This window comes from Euprymna scolopes, chromosome 25 (genome assembly GCF_053919585.1).
Source record: "Euprymna scolopes isolate OS-2025 chromosome 25, ASM5391958v1, whole genome shotgun sequence".
NCBI classification, from domain to species: Eukaryota; Metazoa; Mollusca; class Cephalopoda; order Sepiida; family Sepiolidae; genus Euprymna; species Euprymna scolopes.
In genome coordinates, this window is record NC_136506.1 from 82021259 (window position 1) to 82039926 (window position 18668).

The following is an 18668-nucleotide window of genomic DNA, read 5'->3' on the forward strand; positions in this document are numbered from 1 at the left end:
TTTTTTTGAATGATGATATCCATTTTTTTAATGATATCCATTTTTTTGAATGATGATATTCATTATTTTTAATGATATCCATTGTTTTGAATGATGATATTCATTTTTTTAATGATGATATCCATTTTTTTTAATGATATCCATTTTTTTGAATGATGATATCCATTTTTTTGAATGATGATATCCATTTTTTTGAATGATGATATCCATTTTTTTGAATGATGATATCCATTTTTTTTAATGATATCGATTGTTTTGAATGATATTCATTTTTTGAATGATAATATCCATTTTTTGAATGATATCCATTTTTTGAATAATGATATCCATTTTTTTGAATGATGATATCCATTTTTTTTAATGATATCCATTTTTTTGAATGATTATATCAATTTTTTTGAATGATGATATCCATTTTTTTGAATGATGATATTCATTTTTTTGAATGATGATATTCACTTTTTTGAATGATGATATTCATTTTTTTGAATGATGATATTCATTTTTTTGAATGATGATATCCATTTTTTTGAATGATGATATTCATTTTTTTGAATGATGATATCCATTTTTTTTAATGATATCCATTTTTTTTAATGATATCCATTTTTTTGAATGATATTCACTTTTTTGAATGATGATATCCATTTTTTGAATGATATCCATTTTTTTGAATAATGATATCCATTTTTTTGAATGATGATATCCATTTTTTTGAATGATGATATCCATTTTTTTGAATGATGATATCCATTTTTTTTTAATGATATCGATTGTTTTGAATGATATTCATTTTTTGAATGATAATATCCATTTTTTGAATGATATCCATTTTTTGAATAATGATATCCATTTTTTTGAATGATGATATCCATTTTTTTTAATGATATCCATTTTTTTGAATGATTATATCAATTTTTTTGAATGATGATATCCATTTTTTTGAATGATGATATTCATTTTTTTGAATGATGATATTCACTTTTTTGAATGATGATATTCATTTTTTTGAATGATGATATCCATTTTTTTGAATGATGATATTCATTTTTTTGAATGATGATATCCATTTTTTTTAATGATATCCATTTTTTTTAATGATATCCATTTTTTTGAATGATATTCACTTTTTTGAATGATGATATCCATTTTTTGAATGATATCCATTTTTTTGAATAATGATATCCATTTTTTTGAATGATGATATCCATTTTTTTGAATGATGATATCCATTTTTTTGAATGATGATATCCATTTTTTTGAATGATGATATTCATTTTTTTGAATGATGATATTCACTTATTTGAATGATGATATTCATTTTTTTGAATGATGATATCCATTTTTTTGAATTATGATATCCATTTTTTTGAATGATGATATTCATTTTTTGAATGATGATATCCATTTTTTTTTAATGATATCCATTTTTTTGAATGATATTCACTTTTTTTAATGCTAATATCCATTTTTTGAATGATATCCATTTTTTTGAATGATATCCATTGTTTTGTGTCTTTGCAATTATTAATGATTAAGTCATACTTCATACATATAAAATAGAAAGTTTGTTGATTTAATTCATTTATTGCGGACTATTATCCTCATCTTAGTTGTTGTTTCACATTTCGGTCAACTATTCCTTTGGCCTCCGTCAGAGGAATAGTTGACCGAAACGTTGTGAAACAACAATTAATAAAGATGACGTTAATAGTCCGCAATACATAAATTAATATAAATAATACTCATCTCAATAATGAATTCCAATTAAATAAAAAATATATGGAAAGTTTGTATTTCAAATTTTTATGCGTAAGAGTGTTTTGTCCTACAGAATCAATGTTTCCCAGTTATTTTTTTATTTTTATACTTTACAAATCGTTAGTCCATGTTCTTTACAACAAAATAATGCATTTCTTTAATTTCTTTTTAAAAATAACTTATCCACCTCAGGAAATCTTAAAAACGAATATCATCTTAAATAATGGCCTAGATATCAGCAGCAACACTAGCTAGTTTAAATATAAATGTTTAGCATAACAAAAGATATAATCAGCTGAAATAGCTCAGCTAGCAGAGAATCAAACTAAGAAGATCTAAAAAAAAAAAAAATGTTCTCTTCTAATAGTGGTCCATGTTTTTAACAACAAAAAAATGTACTTTTTTTAATTCTTTAATTTTATTCAAAAAATAATTCATCCAACTCTGAACATTTTAAAAATGGATAATATTTTAAATAATCATATACGTATTAGCAGCAGCAACCAATGTAGATATAAATGTTTAGCATGATAAGAGATATAGCTAGCCAAAATAGCTTAGTTTGGAGAGCATCAAAATAAAGATCTAAAAAAATATATTTTTTTGGAATGTTGGTCCATGTTTTTTTTACAAAAATATTATGTATTCCTATAATTTCCTTAAAAATATAACATTCACTGCAGGAGATTTTTGAAAATGATGCCATCTTAAATGATGACCTTGATAGCAGCAGCAGCAGACAATACACATATAAATGTTTATAATGACAAGAAGACTTTAAAAATTATTTTTTCTTGGAATGTTGATCGATGTTATTAGCAAGCAAATATATTTTGATTTGACCTGACCTGACCGAATGGTTAATTGAGTAGGCATAGACCTATTCATACCATCCAAAAAATTCCAACAAAAACCTAACAGCCAGCCAGGGTTCTCCCCAGAATGTGCTGCTGCCATCGTGCACAAAAATCACTTTTTCCATAGCTACCAACGTAATAGATGTACTGAGACTAAAGCTGCTTTCAGGACTGCCAGCAGCCACTGTAAAAGAGTAACAAAAATGCAAGACAGCTATATGCTCAGTCCGTTAAATCCAAAGTAGCTTAGCAGCGGCTTGGTTCCCACCAGTTTTGGCAAATAGCAAACAAAATCCTAAACAGAAGCATGTGTTCTATCCCTACCATTATCAATGGACCTGAGGTCATCTCGTCAGCAAAAAAAAAAAAAGTCAGACTATTTGCCAAGAACTTTGCAGTTAATTTTACCCTATGCAATCAAGGCCATCAACTATGTAGCATACAAATATCTGTGTGTGATGTCACCAAGCTAATCAAAAAACTTGATTCTAGTAAAGGAACTGGCCCTGACTGGATTCCAATTATAGTGTTGAAAAAGATTCAGCCAGAACTTGCCCCCATACTTACAAAACTGTTTACGCATTGTCTTAAGGAGAATTGCTTCCCAACGCCCTGGAAAACCTCATCAGTATGTCCTGTATTTAAGAATTCAGGTGAAAAGTCATCTCCCTCTCAATAGGTTGGTGCATGATGAGTAAGTTGCTGGAATCCATATTAAATAAAGAAGCAGTCAACCACCTCAGCAGAAATAACCTTCTTAGTGACATGGAATATGGTTTCCATTCTACTAGATCTACAGCAGATGTGCTAACGGTTATATCTCATAGGATTAGTGAATTTCTTGACAAAGGCTTCCTTTCTAGGGCAATTGCTCTTGACATATCGAAGACCTTTGATAAGATATGGCATAAAGGCCTACTTCACAAGATTTCCAGTTACGGTATAACTGGAAATGTTTTCTCAATCATTAAATCATTTCTTTCTGATAGGTTCATAAGAGTAGTGGTTGATGGGCAGAAATCAGAAGCCCACAGTATTAATGCTGGAGTCCCTCAGGGGTTCATCATGGGCCCAACTCTCTTCCTGATCTACAATCAATGATCTCCCAAAACATATACTTAAATCATTCGTTGACATCTATGCTGATGACATGACCATCTATGGCAACACATCAAAGGTCGTAAATGACAAAGTTCTCTCTGATTCTCTCTCCTTGATCTTGAGCACATGGTACAATGGGGGAAGAGGTGGCTGGTTACTTTTAATGCATCTAAAACCAAGCTCCTATCTTGACATCAGCAACGCTCTGATCCTCATCTGGCATCAATTGAAATGGATGGTTCTCGTCTTGGGGAGACTCCATGTTTTGACAAGCTCTTGGGATTGATCTTTACTCCTGATCTGAAATGGAACATGTACATCAAATCTGTTACCAAGGTCGCTGGAAAAATGGTGGGGTCCTTCTACCGCTCCAGTAGATATCTCACTGCTTTTGCAATTCTCTATCTATATAAAAGCATAGTATGTCGTAGGATGGAGAACTGCTGCCACATCTGAGCAGGAGCTGCTAAAAACAGCTTATCCTACTTTGACAGAGTACAAAATAGACTTCGTAGCTTAGTGGGCGATGCCCTTTTTCTTCCCTGCAACCTCTCTCCCACAGAAGAGACGTTGCAAGCTTATCTTTGTTTTATCATTATTTCCATGGCAAGTGCTCCAATCTCTGGTCCTCCCTCGCCAATCTTTCACGAACAAACACCCGTCTAGCTGAAACCACTGTCAATAATTTTCCCCACTCTTTATCTGTGCCTAAATCAAAACGTAGATTCCATGAACAAAGCTTCTTTCTTAGAAGTGCACGCCTGTGGAACTCTCTTTCGTTTGCCTGCTTCCCACCTGTCTACAACTTGGATGTCTTTAAGTCCAACATAAACAAATTCCTGATAAACCGCCCCTTAAGTAATCCAACTTATCAAATCTCCAATACTAACGATTACTACAATACTATCCCATCGATTACTGTACATGCAATAACCCTTATCCCCGAGTGGCCTCCGGGCCTTGATAAGTGGTGATTACCATGTAAAAAAAAAAAATTTCTTTTAAATAAATTATCAGAACAATATTAAAATGGACACCATCTGAACTAAACATTTTTTTAATAATGACTGTGATAGCAGTAGCCATTACAAATACATTGATATAACGAGTGGAAATAGCTCAGGAAGAGAACGTCAGACTGATTTTGTTATGTGCCCTTACAATTATTATAAATCATGGGGTACTTTTCTTGAACCTGACTTAGCATCGACATCTTTCGGCATGGTTTCCTTTGCGAAGACCAAGTGTCAGAAACGATAAAATCAAAACACTGAAAAGAAAAGCTACTAAAAAAAAAGCATAATTATATGTTAATTTTTTTTTTAAAGAAATGTTGTTTAAACAAATCTTTTTTTGTTTGACAATGGAAACAAAAAAAATAACTGAAAAAAAAAAAAATCTTTTTAAGTTTCAAGAAAAATATTTTTTGTTCAAGAAAAGCATGCCAAAAGATTTCCTTTTTATTTTTTCAAGAAAAGTTTCCAATGAATAATCTTATTTTTGTAGTAGAGATTTAGAAGGCTATCACAATGCAAGAAATGAGATATAGTTGGTGTTGATGAGAAAAGGCGAAAACAAGTAGCGATTTATAAATCAATAAGTACATACATATATGCCTATATATACATATATTTATTCAGTTATATTAAATACAAATGTCTTACTTGTTATGTCTGTGACAATATCTATATTTCGGGAAAAATTTCCCTTTTCAAATAGTGGACGTGACAGATCGATTCAAAACATGTTAGATGATGAAGCGGAAAAAAACAATTTTTTTTTACTTCTGAAAAGGAAACTGGCAAATAAATATTTTTTTATGACAAAACCGTGGAAACAAGTGTAAAAAAAATGTATTTTTTTCTTTTTCGAAGAAAGTTAGGTGTTTTAACAATCTTTTTTTGTTTTTGTTTTTGCTTAATCTTTCATTTTTTTTGGTGGGAGGCTTTCCAGTTACTCTTAAGGGTAGGGTTCCTTTTTTTTTTTTACTTCGTATAGCATGGAGCAATTCATTTTTTTGATTTAAAGAAAATTTCTTCTGGCAATGATTTTAAACTATTTCATTGAAATTTGTCATCTGCTGACAGTTAATTGGCTAATCATGTTGATTGCTCATAGAGATGGGACGATTCCAATATTTTTTCTGATTCAGATACAATTACCGATTCCATATTAAATTCCTGATTCCGATACAATTACAGATTCCGATTCTTTCTACATCTCTACATATTTAACTATAAAATTGTTATTTTTCACGATTACTGTAAAACATGTTAAAGGTGCAAATATTTTCTCAAACATAAATATACACATGCAAGGGATGATTAATCGATTTTAGTTTTACTAATAGTTTAAAATCAATATATATTCATTATTTTGGTATTACTATCAGCGGTAAAATATTTTTCTGTAAAGAAAATGAAATAAAAAAGCCAATTAAAAGAATCATTTTTGATATCAGAAAATAGGCATAATTTTTTCGATATTGATTCCGATTTATCGTCCCAACATTATCGTAAACTGCTAGAAAATGCTGACACCATATTAGGTCAGATTCTGAATAAGTACCAACTATAGTTATACATTCAAACTTAAGTGTGGTAGATTGACAGCCAGAGTTTTGTTCTTGGATGCTTGGACACGTTGAATTACAAGATTGTTTTTTTGTGAATTAAATTTTTAGAGTTGTAAATTGACAGCCAGAGTTTTGTTCTTGGATGCTTGGACATGTTGAATTACAAACTTGTTTTTTCGTGAATGAAATTTTTCGAGTTGTAAATTTGTTTGCTTGCAGATTCTGAAGTACACCCCCCCGAATCATCCGGATTATGGTCACTTAACGGAGGCGCTTGTGCAAGGAGAAGAATTATGCAACCAAGTAAATGAAGGCGTGAGAGAAAAAGAGAATTCCAACTGTTTGGAGTGGATTCAACAACATGTCCAGTGTGACGCATTAGCTGAGGTAAGGTAGATCAACAGAATACAAACTAACAAATATTTGTTCGTAAAAATCAATGTAACATGTCTTTGTCCAGAATTCCCTCTATATTAAAAAGTACAAAAATAAGGAAAAACCTTAAAATCTACATACCCGTGACGAAACGAAAACATTATATTCGAAACAAAGATTTTACTCGTTATAAATCATCCTTGATGTTTGATTATTATTTCCTGTTAATTTCATTGTTATGTGACAAGTAGTTCAAGAGTTTATCGGTTAAATATTTACACACACACACACACACACACACACACACATACATCTACTGTTTTACTTGGATGGAGTACTGCTGGCTTAGTGGGGGGTGCCCTTTTCTCTTCCCTGCAACCTCTCTCCCACAGAAGAGACGTTGCGAGCCTGTCTTTGTTTTACCGTTATTTCCATGGCAAGTGCTCGTCTGAGCTCCAATCTCTGGTCCCCCCTCGCCAATCTTTTACGAAAAACACTCGTCTAGCTGAAGCCACTGTCAAAAATTTTCCCCACTCTCTATCTGTGCCTAAATCAAAAAGTAGATTCCATGAACACAGCTTCTTTCTTAGAACAGCACGCCAGTGGAACTCTGTTCCATCTGCCTGTTTCCCACCTGACTACAACTTGGATGTCTTCAAATCCAACGTAAACAAATTCCTAATGAATCGCCCCCTTAAGTAGACACTTTATGAAATCTCAACACTAACGTACAACATACTGTACATGCAATAACCCTTATCCCTGAGTGGCTTCTGGGCCTTGATAAGTGGTGACCTCCTTGTAAAAAAAAAAAAAAAAAAAAAAAAGCTGCTAAAAACATCCTATCCTGCTTTAGCAGAATACAAAATAGACTTTGTGGTTTAGTGGGGGGATGCCCTTTTCTCTTCCCTGCAACCTCTCTCCCACAGAAGAGACGTTGCGAGCCTTTCTTTGTTTTATCATTACTTCCATGGCAAGTGCTCGTCTGAGCTCCAATCTCTGGTCCCCCCCCCTCGCCAATCTTTCACGAAAAACACCCGTCTAGCTGAAACCACGATCAATAATTTTCTCCATTCTTTATCTGTGCCTAAATCAAAATGTAGATTCCATGAACAAAGCTTCTTTCTTAGAAGTGCACACTTGTGGAACTCTCTTCCGTTTGCCTGCTTCCCACCTGACTACAACTTGGATGTCTTCAAGTCCAACATAAACAAATTTTTGATGAATCGCCCCCTTAAGTAAGACACTTTATCAAATCTCCAATACTAACGATTACTACGATACTATCCCATTGATTACTGAACACGCAATAACCCTTATCCCCGAGTGGCTCCCAGGCCTTGATAAGTGGTGACTACCATGCAAAAAAAAAAAAAAAATACTTATATAGAAGAAGGTCAAAGTTCAGCATCGTCTTTTGAAGTATGATATTCATTTTCTCTTTTCAGAAATTAACCTTTAATTCAGTAACCAATTCTCTTGGACCCAGGAAATTTCTTTATGCTGGAACTTTATTTAAAGTAAGTGAGTTTTTTTTTTTCTTCTTCTTCATAATCATAACAGTATGATGATTGCAACGTCTTGTCAGACGAGTGCCACTCCCTCAGACATTTAAAATCCATGAGCCCAAATGCCTGAGGGAGTATCTATACAAAGATGATGTTACAGAGTCTTAGCTTTGTACGACAGCTAAGTCTCTCTCTCGGTTCAAAATGTTGAGATCCAGCAACAAGCAAGAGCAAGATAGCCAGCAACAAATTAAACTGCAGACCAGCTTAATGCGGGTACTGGTCTCCCGCTTTGTTTTTTAAATCAGACATTTGCTTCTCCTAGAAAGGTTTCCTTCACCACGGCTTACGGGAGCCCTCTCCACCCCAATACACATATACACACACACACACAAATATACACTGTGCTAGTTGGCCGTTGACCTAGAAAAAGAGTTCATTCGCCCTTTGGAAGGTCTTGTTTTTAATCCTTCAGGGAGACTAGCCACTCTCCTCACCAAACAAGTCTGGTGGGGGAACCAGTTTAGTCGCCGGTGACCTGACCATGAGGCAGGTAGTACTGGGTTACATGGTACCAGTAGCATATGACATGACCTGACATAAAACACATACATACATACATACATACATACATATATATATATATATAAAAATAAAAAAAAATGAAAGTTACAATAAGTTTACCAAGATAATCAAAATGGTAAACTTAAAATATATTATAAATATTAAAGAGTTAATATTTACAAGTAAAATAAACTCAGCCAGATGTAAAAAGCTCAATAAAACCGAAAAGGAAATAGAGCTTATAATATGAACAAATGATTAATAAAACATGTTAAAAGACATCTTGAAAAAGAGTTAAAAACATATTTAATTTTAAAAAAGGAAGCACAAGATAAGTGGATAGTCCATAATCCGCGGAGTTTCGAAGAAATACTCTTCTTCTCATCAGAGGGCAGGAATTAGCAAAATGCAGGATCGGATTTTGCATATAAAAGTATTTAATTAAACTATAAGTAAGTCAAAGATTTTACTTGGTTAAAAAAAAGGGTGAGGTAAAGGGAACAGGAGGCAAAAGAAAAATAATAAAAAGATTTCACTATCCATTCAGAAATTTGGCGATTAAGGGGTCAAAGTTCAACGATTTGACCTTTGAGAACTCTACCAAACTCCTCCTACAATTTTGGGTCTAAACACGTGAAATTTTAGGTATAGATTCCTTGGACATGGATCTAACTTAATAACTTTATTTGAGCCCTAAACAATAAATTTTAAGGGGTCATAATAGGGGTCTAAGTTAAAAAAATTGACCTTTTTTTTTTTTTTTTTTGCTCAGCATTCACCTCAAAATACCCGGGCAACGCCAGGCACCCATGCAAGTATATATATATATATATATATATATATAAGTATAGCTATATTCCAAGATAAAAATATCTATTTTTTTTATGCAAAAGCAGCTCCTATGTTGAATCTTGTAATGTAACTATACTGTTGATCTTTTGTATATGCTCTATTGTTGTGGTTAACGTACATTGAGCTTCTAAACAAAAAGGATTGGTATACACAAAGAGTGAAATATAATTGAAAAAAACAAACAAACATATTTTACCCCCTAAAAAAGAAACACATACACACACATATATATTAACCAAACAATAACAGTATTATGTATATATATATATATATATATATACACACACATCAATTATAGTGAAAAGTTTACCCTATGAAAGCAAGTGTCGGCTTAAAACTAATATTGATATAATAATTCCAACCAAACAAAAAAGCTCAATGCAAATACAAAAGAGAGTAGAGCTTGTTATAAAAGAAAAAATAATGAAGACTGTAAATTAAAATTCACAAGGAAATTTATTGTTCAACAAAATACTCCGAAAACAATTTTTAAGAAATCCTTATTCCGTGGATTTCTAAGAATGCTATTCTTCTCTTCAGAAGAAAGGAAGATATTAACAAATTATTAGTATAGCCGAGGTAAGAATGTTATGGCGTTAAATGAAACAGCACTTTATGATGTTTAGTCATAAAATGCAACAAAAAAAATGCATGTCATGTGAAAAAGAGGGAAAGCAAACCGAATATAGAAGCTCTAGAATACATGAAGACTCACTCAATGGTAAATCCAAGAAGTGTAGAAAGTTTTTTTTAAAAACAAATCGTTAGAGTTTCAATGTTAGTCGAAACGTGTAAGTAAATTGTAGAGTGAAAAACAATCCGATTGGAAAAGAAATTCAATAATGTGTTAATATCTTTCTTTCCTTTGAAGAGAAGAATAGCATTATTTGAAACTCCACGGAATAAGGATTTTTTTGAAAATTGGTTTTGGAGTATTCTGTTTTGTAAATTTTGATGTACAGTCTTGATTTCTTTTCCTTTTGGACAATGTCAAAACATTGTTGATTCACTGCCCGCATAGCAGCAGCCAAAATAGCGCAATGGTTAGAAGCTTCGACTGTCATTTGGTTTCGATCCTAGCTCGAGGTAGTTGCTTGTCTATCCGCACTGATGAGCTGTGAAACAGCGAAATAATACTGTATGTGGATGATTTTATATATACACAGGGTGACCCCAAAAAACGGGCCCCAACTCTAATTAGGCCCCGTTTCTTTGTGTTTTGTCCGAATGAAATGAAACTTTGGCCATAACTAGTTTATTATATTCAAAACATCACATCAAAACACTAGGGTCTTTGACCTTTTTTTTCTCCGTTGACTGTAAAATGCTCAGAAAAACAATTGAATGTCCTCTGTTGTTTTTGGGTCACACTGTATATATATATATATATATATATATATATATATATATATATATATATATATATATATATAAATTAAATGATGGTGAATAAAAGAAGAAGGATAGAAGTTGTATATAATTTTATTATATCATGAGAACAATAAGGAAAAATTAAGGGAAAATTAAGAAAAAAACTTCTGTAGGCCATGACATTTTGAAGCTTAATGCTTCTCATCAGAAGAGGAGAAGAGCCAGAATTATGCAAAATACGAAAATATAGAAAAACTGGCTTAATAATATTTAAATATAAAATAAGAATGAAAGAATAAGAGAAAATGGTAACAAGTAATTAAAAGTAGATGCAACATATAAGGGTAAATCATAAAATCATATGTAGGTAATAGTGTGGAGAAATGCGTGACTTACCTGGATAGACCACGTGCGGGTCGGTCACCGAAAATAAATAAAAAGAAAGAAAAGAAACGGTCAAGACTCTTATTTATAGTACCAATAATATTATAAGCCACTATGAAATAATGGGATCATTAAAGAAGAGCCAATCATAAAAGAAGAAAGGAAAGATAGGTGAGAAAGAAGGAGAGGAGATAGAAACAGTAAATAGGGGATCCAAAAATACATATATAAATAGATAAAAATAAAACGAAAGTGAAGAAAAATTGGATTAGAAAAATGCTCCAAAAGATGTTCAAAATAAGTTTAAAAATAAAATAATATTAAAAAAAAAAAAAAATTATAGAAGTTCCAGTGAAGTTTTAGTTTAGGGTTCCGGAAAGCAAAGAATATAGCAACTGTTTACAAATCTAACAATGTAAAAAGTTTGGGGAGTAGGAATTTTTGAAACGGGAAGATAATTAGTGGAATTCCCAGAATTGGTAGGTTTTAATCCTGTCAAGGTAAGGATTTATATTGGGATATAAAAATTTGGTGTATCAGACAAGAGGCATATATCACACACTGAAATTTTAGTCCCTGCTACTCCAAGATTTACTCTTAGAAAATTTTCTCAATAACCCTTCAATGAGATTAATTTGCCCCTCTATACCAGACATAACTACTATCAATCTGTTTCTTCAGTACTACTGAATAATTTTTAGCTGAAAACAACTCTTACCAACCAGGAAATTGAACTTATATTACTTGCCAGAAAAGTTCTCCTAACTTTTGATAACAAACTTTGGATGAGGAAAAATGTGCCTGATAATTTTGATATTGTTATGGGTTCTTCCGACTCTGCTTATATCACTGATTTAGCCTTTTCCTATTAAACTAGCGGGTGCGGGGTACCCGGCATTGTCCGAGTGTTTAGAGGTGTGTGTGATCGGGTGGGGGTGGAAGGTGTTAATGAAAACTTAAGAATAAGCGAAGTAAAAATGAAAACAGAAAAACGAACGTTAAAACTTATTTGAAAAATAAAGCGGGGGGGGGGGGGGAACGGTACCCAGGCGGTGGGTAATCAAAACATCGAAAAAAAAACACAAAAAAACTAACGTAAGGCAAACGAACGATGGTAAATGTAAAAATCAAAAAAACAAAAACAAAAAAGAAAACAGACAAACGAACGTTAAAACTGCTTAAAAAAAACACATGAACAATGGCTTAAATAAGCCTGTTTCAATATTAAAATTAAAAAAAATCGGTGAGTACCTGGGTATTTTTGGGTGTGTGTGGTCGGTCGGGGGTTGGGGTGTTAATGAAAACCTAAGAATAAATGAAGTAAAAAAAAAAAACAGAAAAACGAACGTTACGTGAAAAATGGCTTAAATAACACTGTTTTAATATTAAAATTTAAAAAATCGAAAAAAAAAAAATCTCACACCACGATTCGAACCCAAAACGTTTAGATAATGAACCAACGCTCTAATCAACTAACCTAACACGACGTACATAAAATTGTGTTAGTTCTTCAAATATTTAAACTAAATCAGGTCATGACATCGTCTGACGCATGCATAGAACTGATCTCGTCATGAGAGGATGGTTTTTGTTGACCCCCCCCCTGTAGAAAAGTTTTGATTTCAGGGTGAAAAATTTACTATTTTTGGCCAATTTTTCAATATTTTTCGGGCGAAGGATGGAGCTTTCATATGAGACCAAACTTGTGAATTTTTGTTCTGTCTGTTGAAAGTTTTTAGCAGACACACAAACATACATACACACATACATTTTCGCTTTTATATGTATAGACTAGCGAGGGGTACCCGGCGTTTCCCGGGTGTTTTTCGGGGTATGTGAAAAAAACCCGAAAATGTGAAAAAAAAAAACAGGTGCCTGTGAAAAAAAAACAAAGCCTTCACGACGCGCAGTTGGAAAATAGTAAAGTGTTTAAAAAAAAAACAGGTGCGTGTTTTTGATTGACGTGACGGTGATAGGTATTCAGCAGTTAGCATTTTGTGCGGGACAGTTTTGAATGAGGTTAATAGATCGGTTTGTTTGTTTTTAAAAACCCGCTCCCTGTTTATTAGGAGGAGCGAAATGAAAGCTACCGTCTGATATGACGAAGTCGACATTGAACAAACGTTACTTAGCTCTCTTGAGACAACTGGCTTTCGGCCTGTGATTAGAGTTGAGTTTCGCTTTTTTATACTGAAAACCAAATGTAACGCGTGCCGATGCGGGAAATGTCGAATAATTAACGTTTGAAAGTCAATAAAATTAAATAGACAGGCGAGCTCTGTGGGTAACTCTGAGATATTACAATTTATAGATGATATAAAAAGTTTTAAGAAGTTGTGAACCGAGCAAGCGCTTCTTTGAAAGAAGCCTTTTGTGGACATCGTGGAAAAGCGTACATACATACATACATACATACATTTTCACTTTTATATGTATAGATGAACTTGAATATAGATTCAGAGGAAAAGATTGAAAAGGGTACCTATATAGAAATAACATGCTTTTTGTTACTAGAGCTAGAAATAGATTTATAACACGATCAGCTGGTCACTGGCATATGACATGTTATACTAAATGTTTTAAAAACGGTTCCGTGAAGATGGGCCAGTCATTAGGGTCTGTGTATCGAAAAGAAAACATACCTGAGATGTTGGATGTGGGTGTGGCTCCTTCATTCTCTCAAGATGACCTCTTCACCCTGGTGGCATTCTGATTGGAATCTTCCTTCATCGTCTTCCGGACTGCTTCGTTGTTTAATGGAGACATTTCTGGCAGACACAAGAAAACACACAACACGACACAATCGTAATATTTGAGAAATGTGATTAACTATTTATTCTACAAAATGTATACAATGTATACATTAAGGCAATTTACAATTGATAATCTTCAAAATCAAACTAACTAACCTAACTAATGATGAGAGGAGGGCGGGGTGCTCCCTCTCGTTTACGAAGTGACAGAAATATACATGCTTACCCCATGCTGTCCGGACGAAAAAGAGGCCAATAGAGGAAAGGGAATTCTGGGGTTGCATTACTGTGTATCTCTGCGCTTATGGCCAAATCACAACCCGGCCATGCTGAAGAGTGTATTAACAACCATAGCACTGAGAAATAGTGCCACAAACTTTATAATAGTAATGTAAAGGACATTCGAAAATTCATATTTGCTATCACTTTTGATAACGTGAAAAACACCTCCAACTTTCTTAATGTGTTACTAGACCTTAATTCTGAGCATTTTAGCCCCCACCATAAACCAAATTTATCCTTTTTTTATGTCCATAAATTCTCCATAAATCACCCTAAATCTATTATTAAATCAATCATCCCCACTGTATCAAATAGAATATCTAAGCTTTCAGCTAATGAGGATATAATTAAACAAAACTTCCAATTTTATAACAAAGCCCGATTTAACTCAGGATACTCCCAAAGAATCTCATATTTTAATAATAACTCCTACAACCCTAAATCATATATGGGCCTTGTAATTTATAACTCGGCAATTAATAAAATTAATATGAAGAACTGAGCTACTGATGCCAATGATCAAAACAATAAACAGTAGAAACCTTCGATTAATTTTAGAAATAATATAAATAACAATAAATCAGTTTTTAATAATAATAATAATAATAATAATAATAATAACTTAAAAATTAACATCCTGAAAGAATTCTTTAAAATTTTAGAGAATTCTTTTAAATACCCCCATTCTGTACTAAATAAAAATATAGTCAAAATTTCTTTTTCTTCCATGCTGAATCTGGCACAAACCATAATAAACTCTAATAAGAGAAAAGTTTTCAGGTCCAAAAGACTAATCCACAAAATATTAATACCTCAAATTGCAACAGCTAGGTCCCTACTAATTGCCTCTTAATAATAATTGTAGGCACCTTGGCATCGTTTACTCATTTACAGTGACTGAATTACCAAATACTAACCTTAACAGTAAAAATATAGTATAGTAAAATATATAGTATTATATACCCCCTCCCCCATTAAGCTTTATTGATTGAAACCTACCAATTCTTTGAATTCCAATAATTACCTTCCAGTTTCGAGAATTCCTACCTCGATCTTTCTATTTTCACATCAATTCACGTGAATATAAGGATTTGCTATACTCTACAAATACTTGCTTCACAATTTTCTTTTTTACATTGTTGGATTTGTAAACAGTTGTTGGTCCCCCAAAAAAAGAAGAGTGGACCTGTAAATTAACCCTTGTACATTTGTTCATTCGTCTGTCCGCACTTTTCTCAATAATTATGCCTTGGAATATTTTTAAATTTTGCACAAACATTAAACATGATATGAGTAAAAAAGTAACAGAACAGATTTTCCGGGAAAACTCTATTGCCTCCTAGGGGCGTCTTTCGGGTATAAAAGGCTAAAATTGACACTTTTGTGCTTATTAAAAACAATTTATGCCTTGAATTTTTATAAAACTTTCTGAAAAGTTGTAACTCACTGATTTCTGTATAATTTTGTTTGTCTATGCTTCACGATAACTCTTGGGTGTGCCCCAGGGGTTCTTTTAGGGCTAATAAAAACACTCCATTTTTTGGACTATTTTACCATATTTGTCCAAAATTTTTTGTGTATGTTTATTTAGCAGTTTTGCATGGTGCTGAACTTAAATGTAAATATGTTAAGGCCTTGGGGACTTTTGGGGCAAAATGGAGGTGGTGATGGCAAGTGATGGACTTGTTCATTTCTTTTTTCGCATGATGCAGAACTCAAATTTACATATGTTAAGGCCTAAAACTGCACTGTTTGTTCATTTTCATCCAGATTTAGCGTGCCCCCTAGGGGCCTTTTGGGGATAAATGGGAGGGGAGGGGGAAATGCTGAACTTAGTCATTTTTTTAATGCCTCGTTCACTGTGCACTCACGGTGGACCATGCATGCTTCATTATATCCTTTGCTTTCCAGAGTCCTAAACTAAAGACTTTACTGGAACTTGTATCATTTAATTTTAATTTTGTTTTATATCCTATCTTATATTTTCGAAATTATTTTGAATACTTTATTTGAATCCTATTTTCTTCACTTTAAGATTTTATTTTTATCGATTTATACATGTATTTTCGTTTCCCCTATTTATTGTTTTCATCTCCTCCCCTTCTTTCTCCATTTTCTCTTCTATGTTCTCTATTTTTTTCCTTTCTTCTTTTAATATTGGCTTTTATTTAATGACTTTGATTACTTCATAGTGTCCTATAATATATATATATAGCCTTCCGATTTACCCATATATGTTGCATCTACTTTTAATTACTTTTTACCATTTTATCCAATGCTTTCATTCTCATTTCATATCCAAATGTCTTTAAGCCAGCTTTTCTTATATTTGCATTTTGTATAATTTTGGCTCTTCTCCTCTTCTGATGAGAAGCATTTAGCTTTGTAATACCATGGTCTAAAGAGGTTTTTTCTTAATTTTGCCTGAACTTTTTCTTATTGTTCTGCTGATATAATAAAGTTATATATTACTTTTATTCCTTGTCTTTCATTTCATGTTATTGTTTGCTACTCTTAATAGTGTTTTCCATCTTGATAAGGTTTGCTTTGTTCAAGATTTGCTCTTCTATAATATTGCTTGACAATTCATTAAACCATTTCGAAATTGTCAGACGGTTTAATGACAAATTGGAATTGTTGGAATATTGTGATTTCTTCAGTTCGTATAAAATCATTTTCATAAAACACTATTCACAAGACTTGTTGGACACATGCTAAGAACTCAGCTGCCATTATCTTTGTAGGCCTATAAACTATCATTTTCTCTGTAGGCCTATAAACTACCATTTTCTTTGTAGGCCTATAAATTTTCTTTGGAGGCTTATAAACTATCATTTTCTTTGTAGTCCTATAAATTTTTTTTTTGAGGCTTATAAACCACCATCTTCATTGTAGGCCTATAAACCACCATTTTCATTGTATGCCTATGAACTATCATTTTCTTTGTAGACTTATAAACTACAATTTTCTTTGTAGGCCTATAAACTATCATTTTCTTTGGAGGGCTATAAATATTCTTTGGAGGCTTATAAACCACCATTTTCATTATAGGCCTATAAACCACCATTTTCATTGTATGCCTATAAACTATCATTTTCTTTGTAGGCTTATAAACTACAATTTTCTTTATGGGCCTATAAACTATCATTTTCTTTGGAGGGCTATAAATATTCTTTGGAGGCTTATAAACCACCATTTTCTTTGTAGGCCTATAAACTACTATTTTCTTTTAAGTCACTGTACTTACACACTACCAGATGCTCTAATAAGAGGGTTTAAATTTTCTTTCTAATTTTTGATTTTCCTTTCATTTCAGACAAAGAGCAACAAAGAACTTGTTGGGTTTCTCTTTAACGATGTCCTTTTGTTGTCTCAATGCACGCGGCAACAAGGTTCAATGCGATCCTCATTTGTAATCGATTGTAAATCTAAATCACAGTACCGCATGTACAAAACAGTAAGTACAATCGTCAACAATTTCCCTCACTTTCTATTTGTGCTTAAAACTAAACCAAAATTCTATGAGCAAAGTTTCTTTTCTAGAACTGTCCGTTTTGTAGGACACTATATTATGGGGCTGCTTCTCAGCAAACTGTAACATGGTCGTTTTCAATTCTAATGTAAATACGTTCTTGTTGAGCCGTCCTCTTATATAATTTAACTCTACTTGAGTTCCACCATTACTGATCATCATGGCCTTGATTCACCATCTACCTAACACTCATTAACCCTTATTCTTTAGTGCCTCTGAAAACAGTGAAGTACAGATATCTTTAATTTGGAGTAGAGAAATATTTTGGAAATTCTGTCAAAGATACTTCAATATCATATGCCCAGAATTTTCATTTCTCTCCCATGGCAATTTGCTGTTGATTAAGCCTATTCAATACTTGCACCATGAGATCGCATATGTTTGTAAGTATTTTTAATTACGTCACTCTTGTTATTTCAGCCAATTGTGCTGAATGAAATTATGGTAAAGACGAGCCCAACGGATGGAGACAGCGACTCCTCATGCCAATTTCAATTATGTCATATTGACAGAACTTACAATTTGAAAGCCATTAATTCTGCTGAAAGGTAAGTGCGTGCCTTTTAACTTTGTAACTAATTTATAATGCAATGTTTGTATACACCGTGCAAATTATTACTAGCAGGTAGTCCAACATTGCCCAGTCATAAAAATGCGCAAATGTTATATTTTAATTCATGTAGAAACTGAGACATGTAATGCAAGGATTATATTTTTTCTAAACAGTTCACTTCTTGTGACAAAAAAAAAAAA

At 32.6% G+C, this 18668-nt stretch overlaps 1 protein-coding gene across 7 annotated transcripts in view; it reads left to right on the forward strand.

Moving 5' to 3' along the window:
* Window positions 1–18668, forward strand: part of LOC145247464 (intersectin-1-like) — a 334749-nt gene that overhangs the window by 277633 nt on the left and 38448 nt on the right. For all 7 annotated transcript variants that reach the window (XM_080109259.1, XM_080109257.1, XM_080109253.1 and 4 more), the window contains 4 exons: window positions 6514–6681; window positions 8118–8189; window positions 17700–17840; window positions 18336–18463. In XM_080109259.1, coding sequence (XP_079965385.1) covers window positions 6514–6681; window positions 8118–8189; window positions 17700–17840; window positions 18336–18463 — 509 coding nt within the window. The remainder of the gene's footprint in view (window positions 1–6513; window positions 6682–8117; window positions 8190–17699; window positions 17841–18335; window positions 18464–18668) is intronic.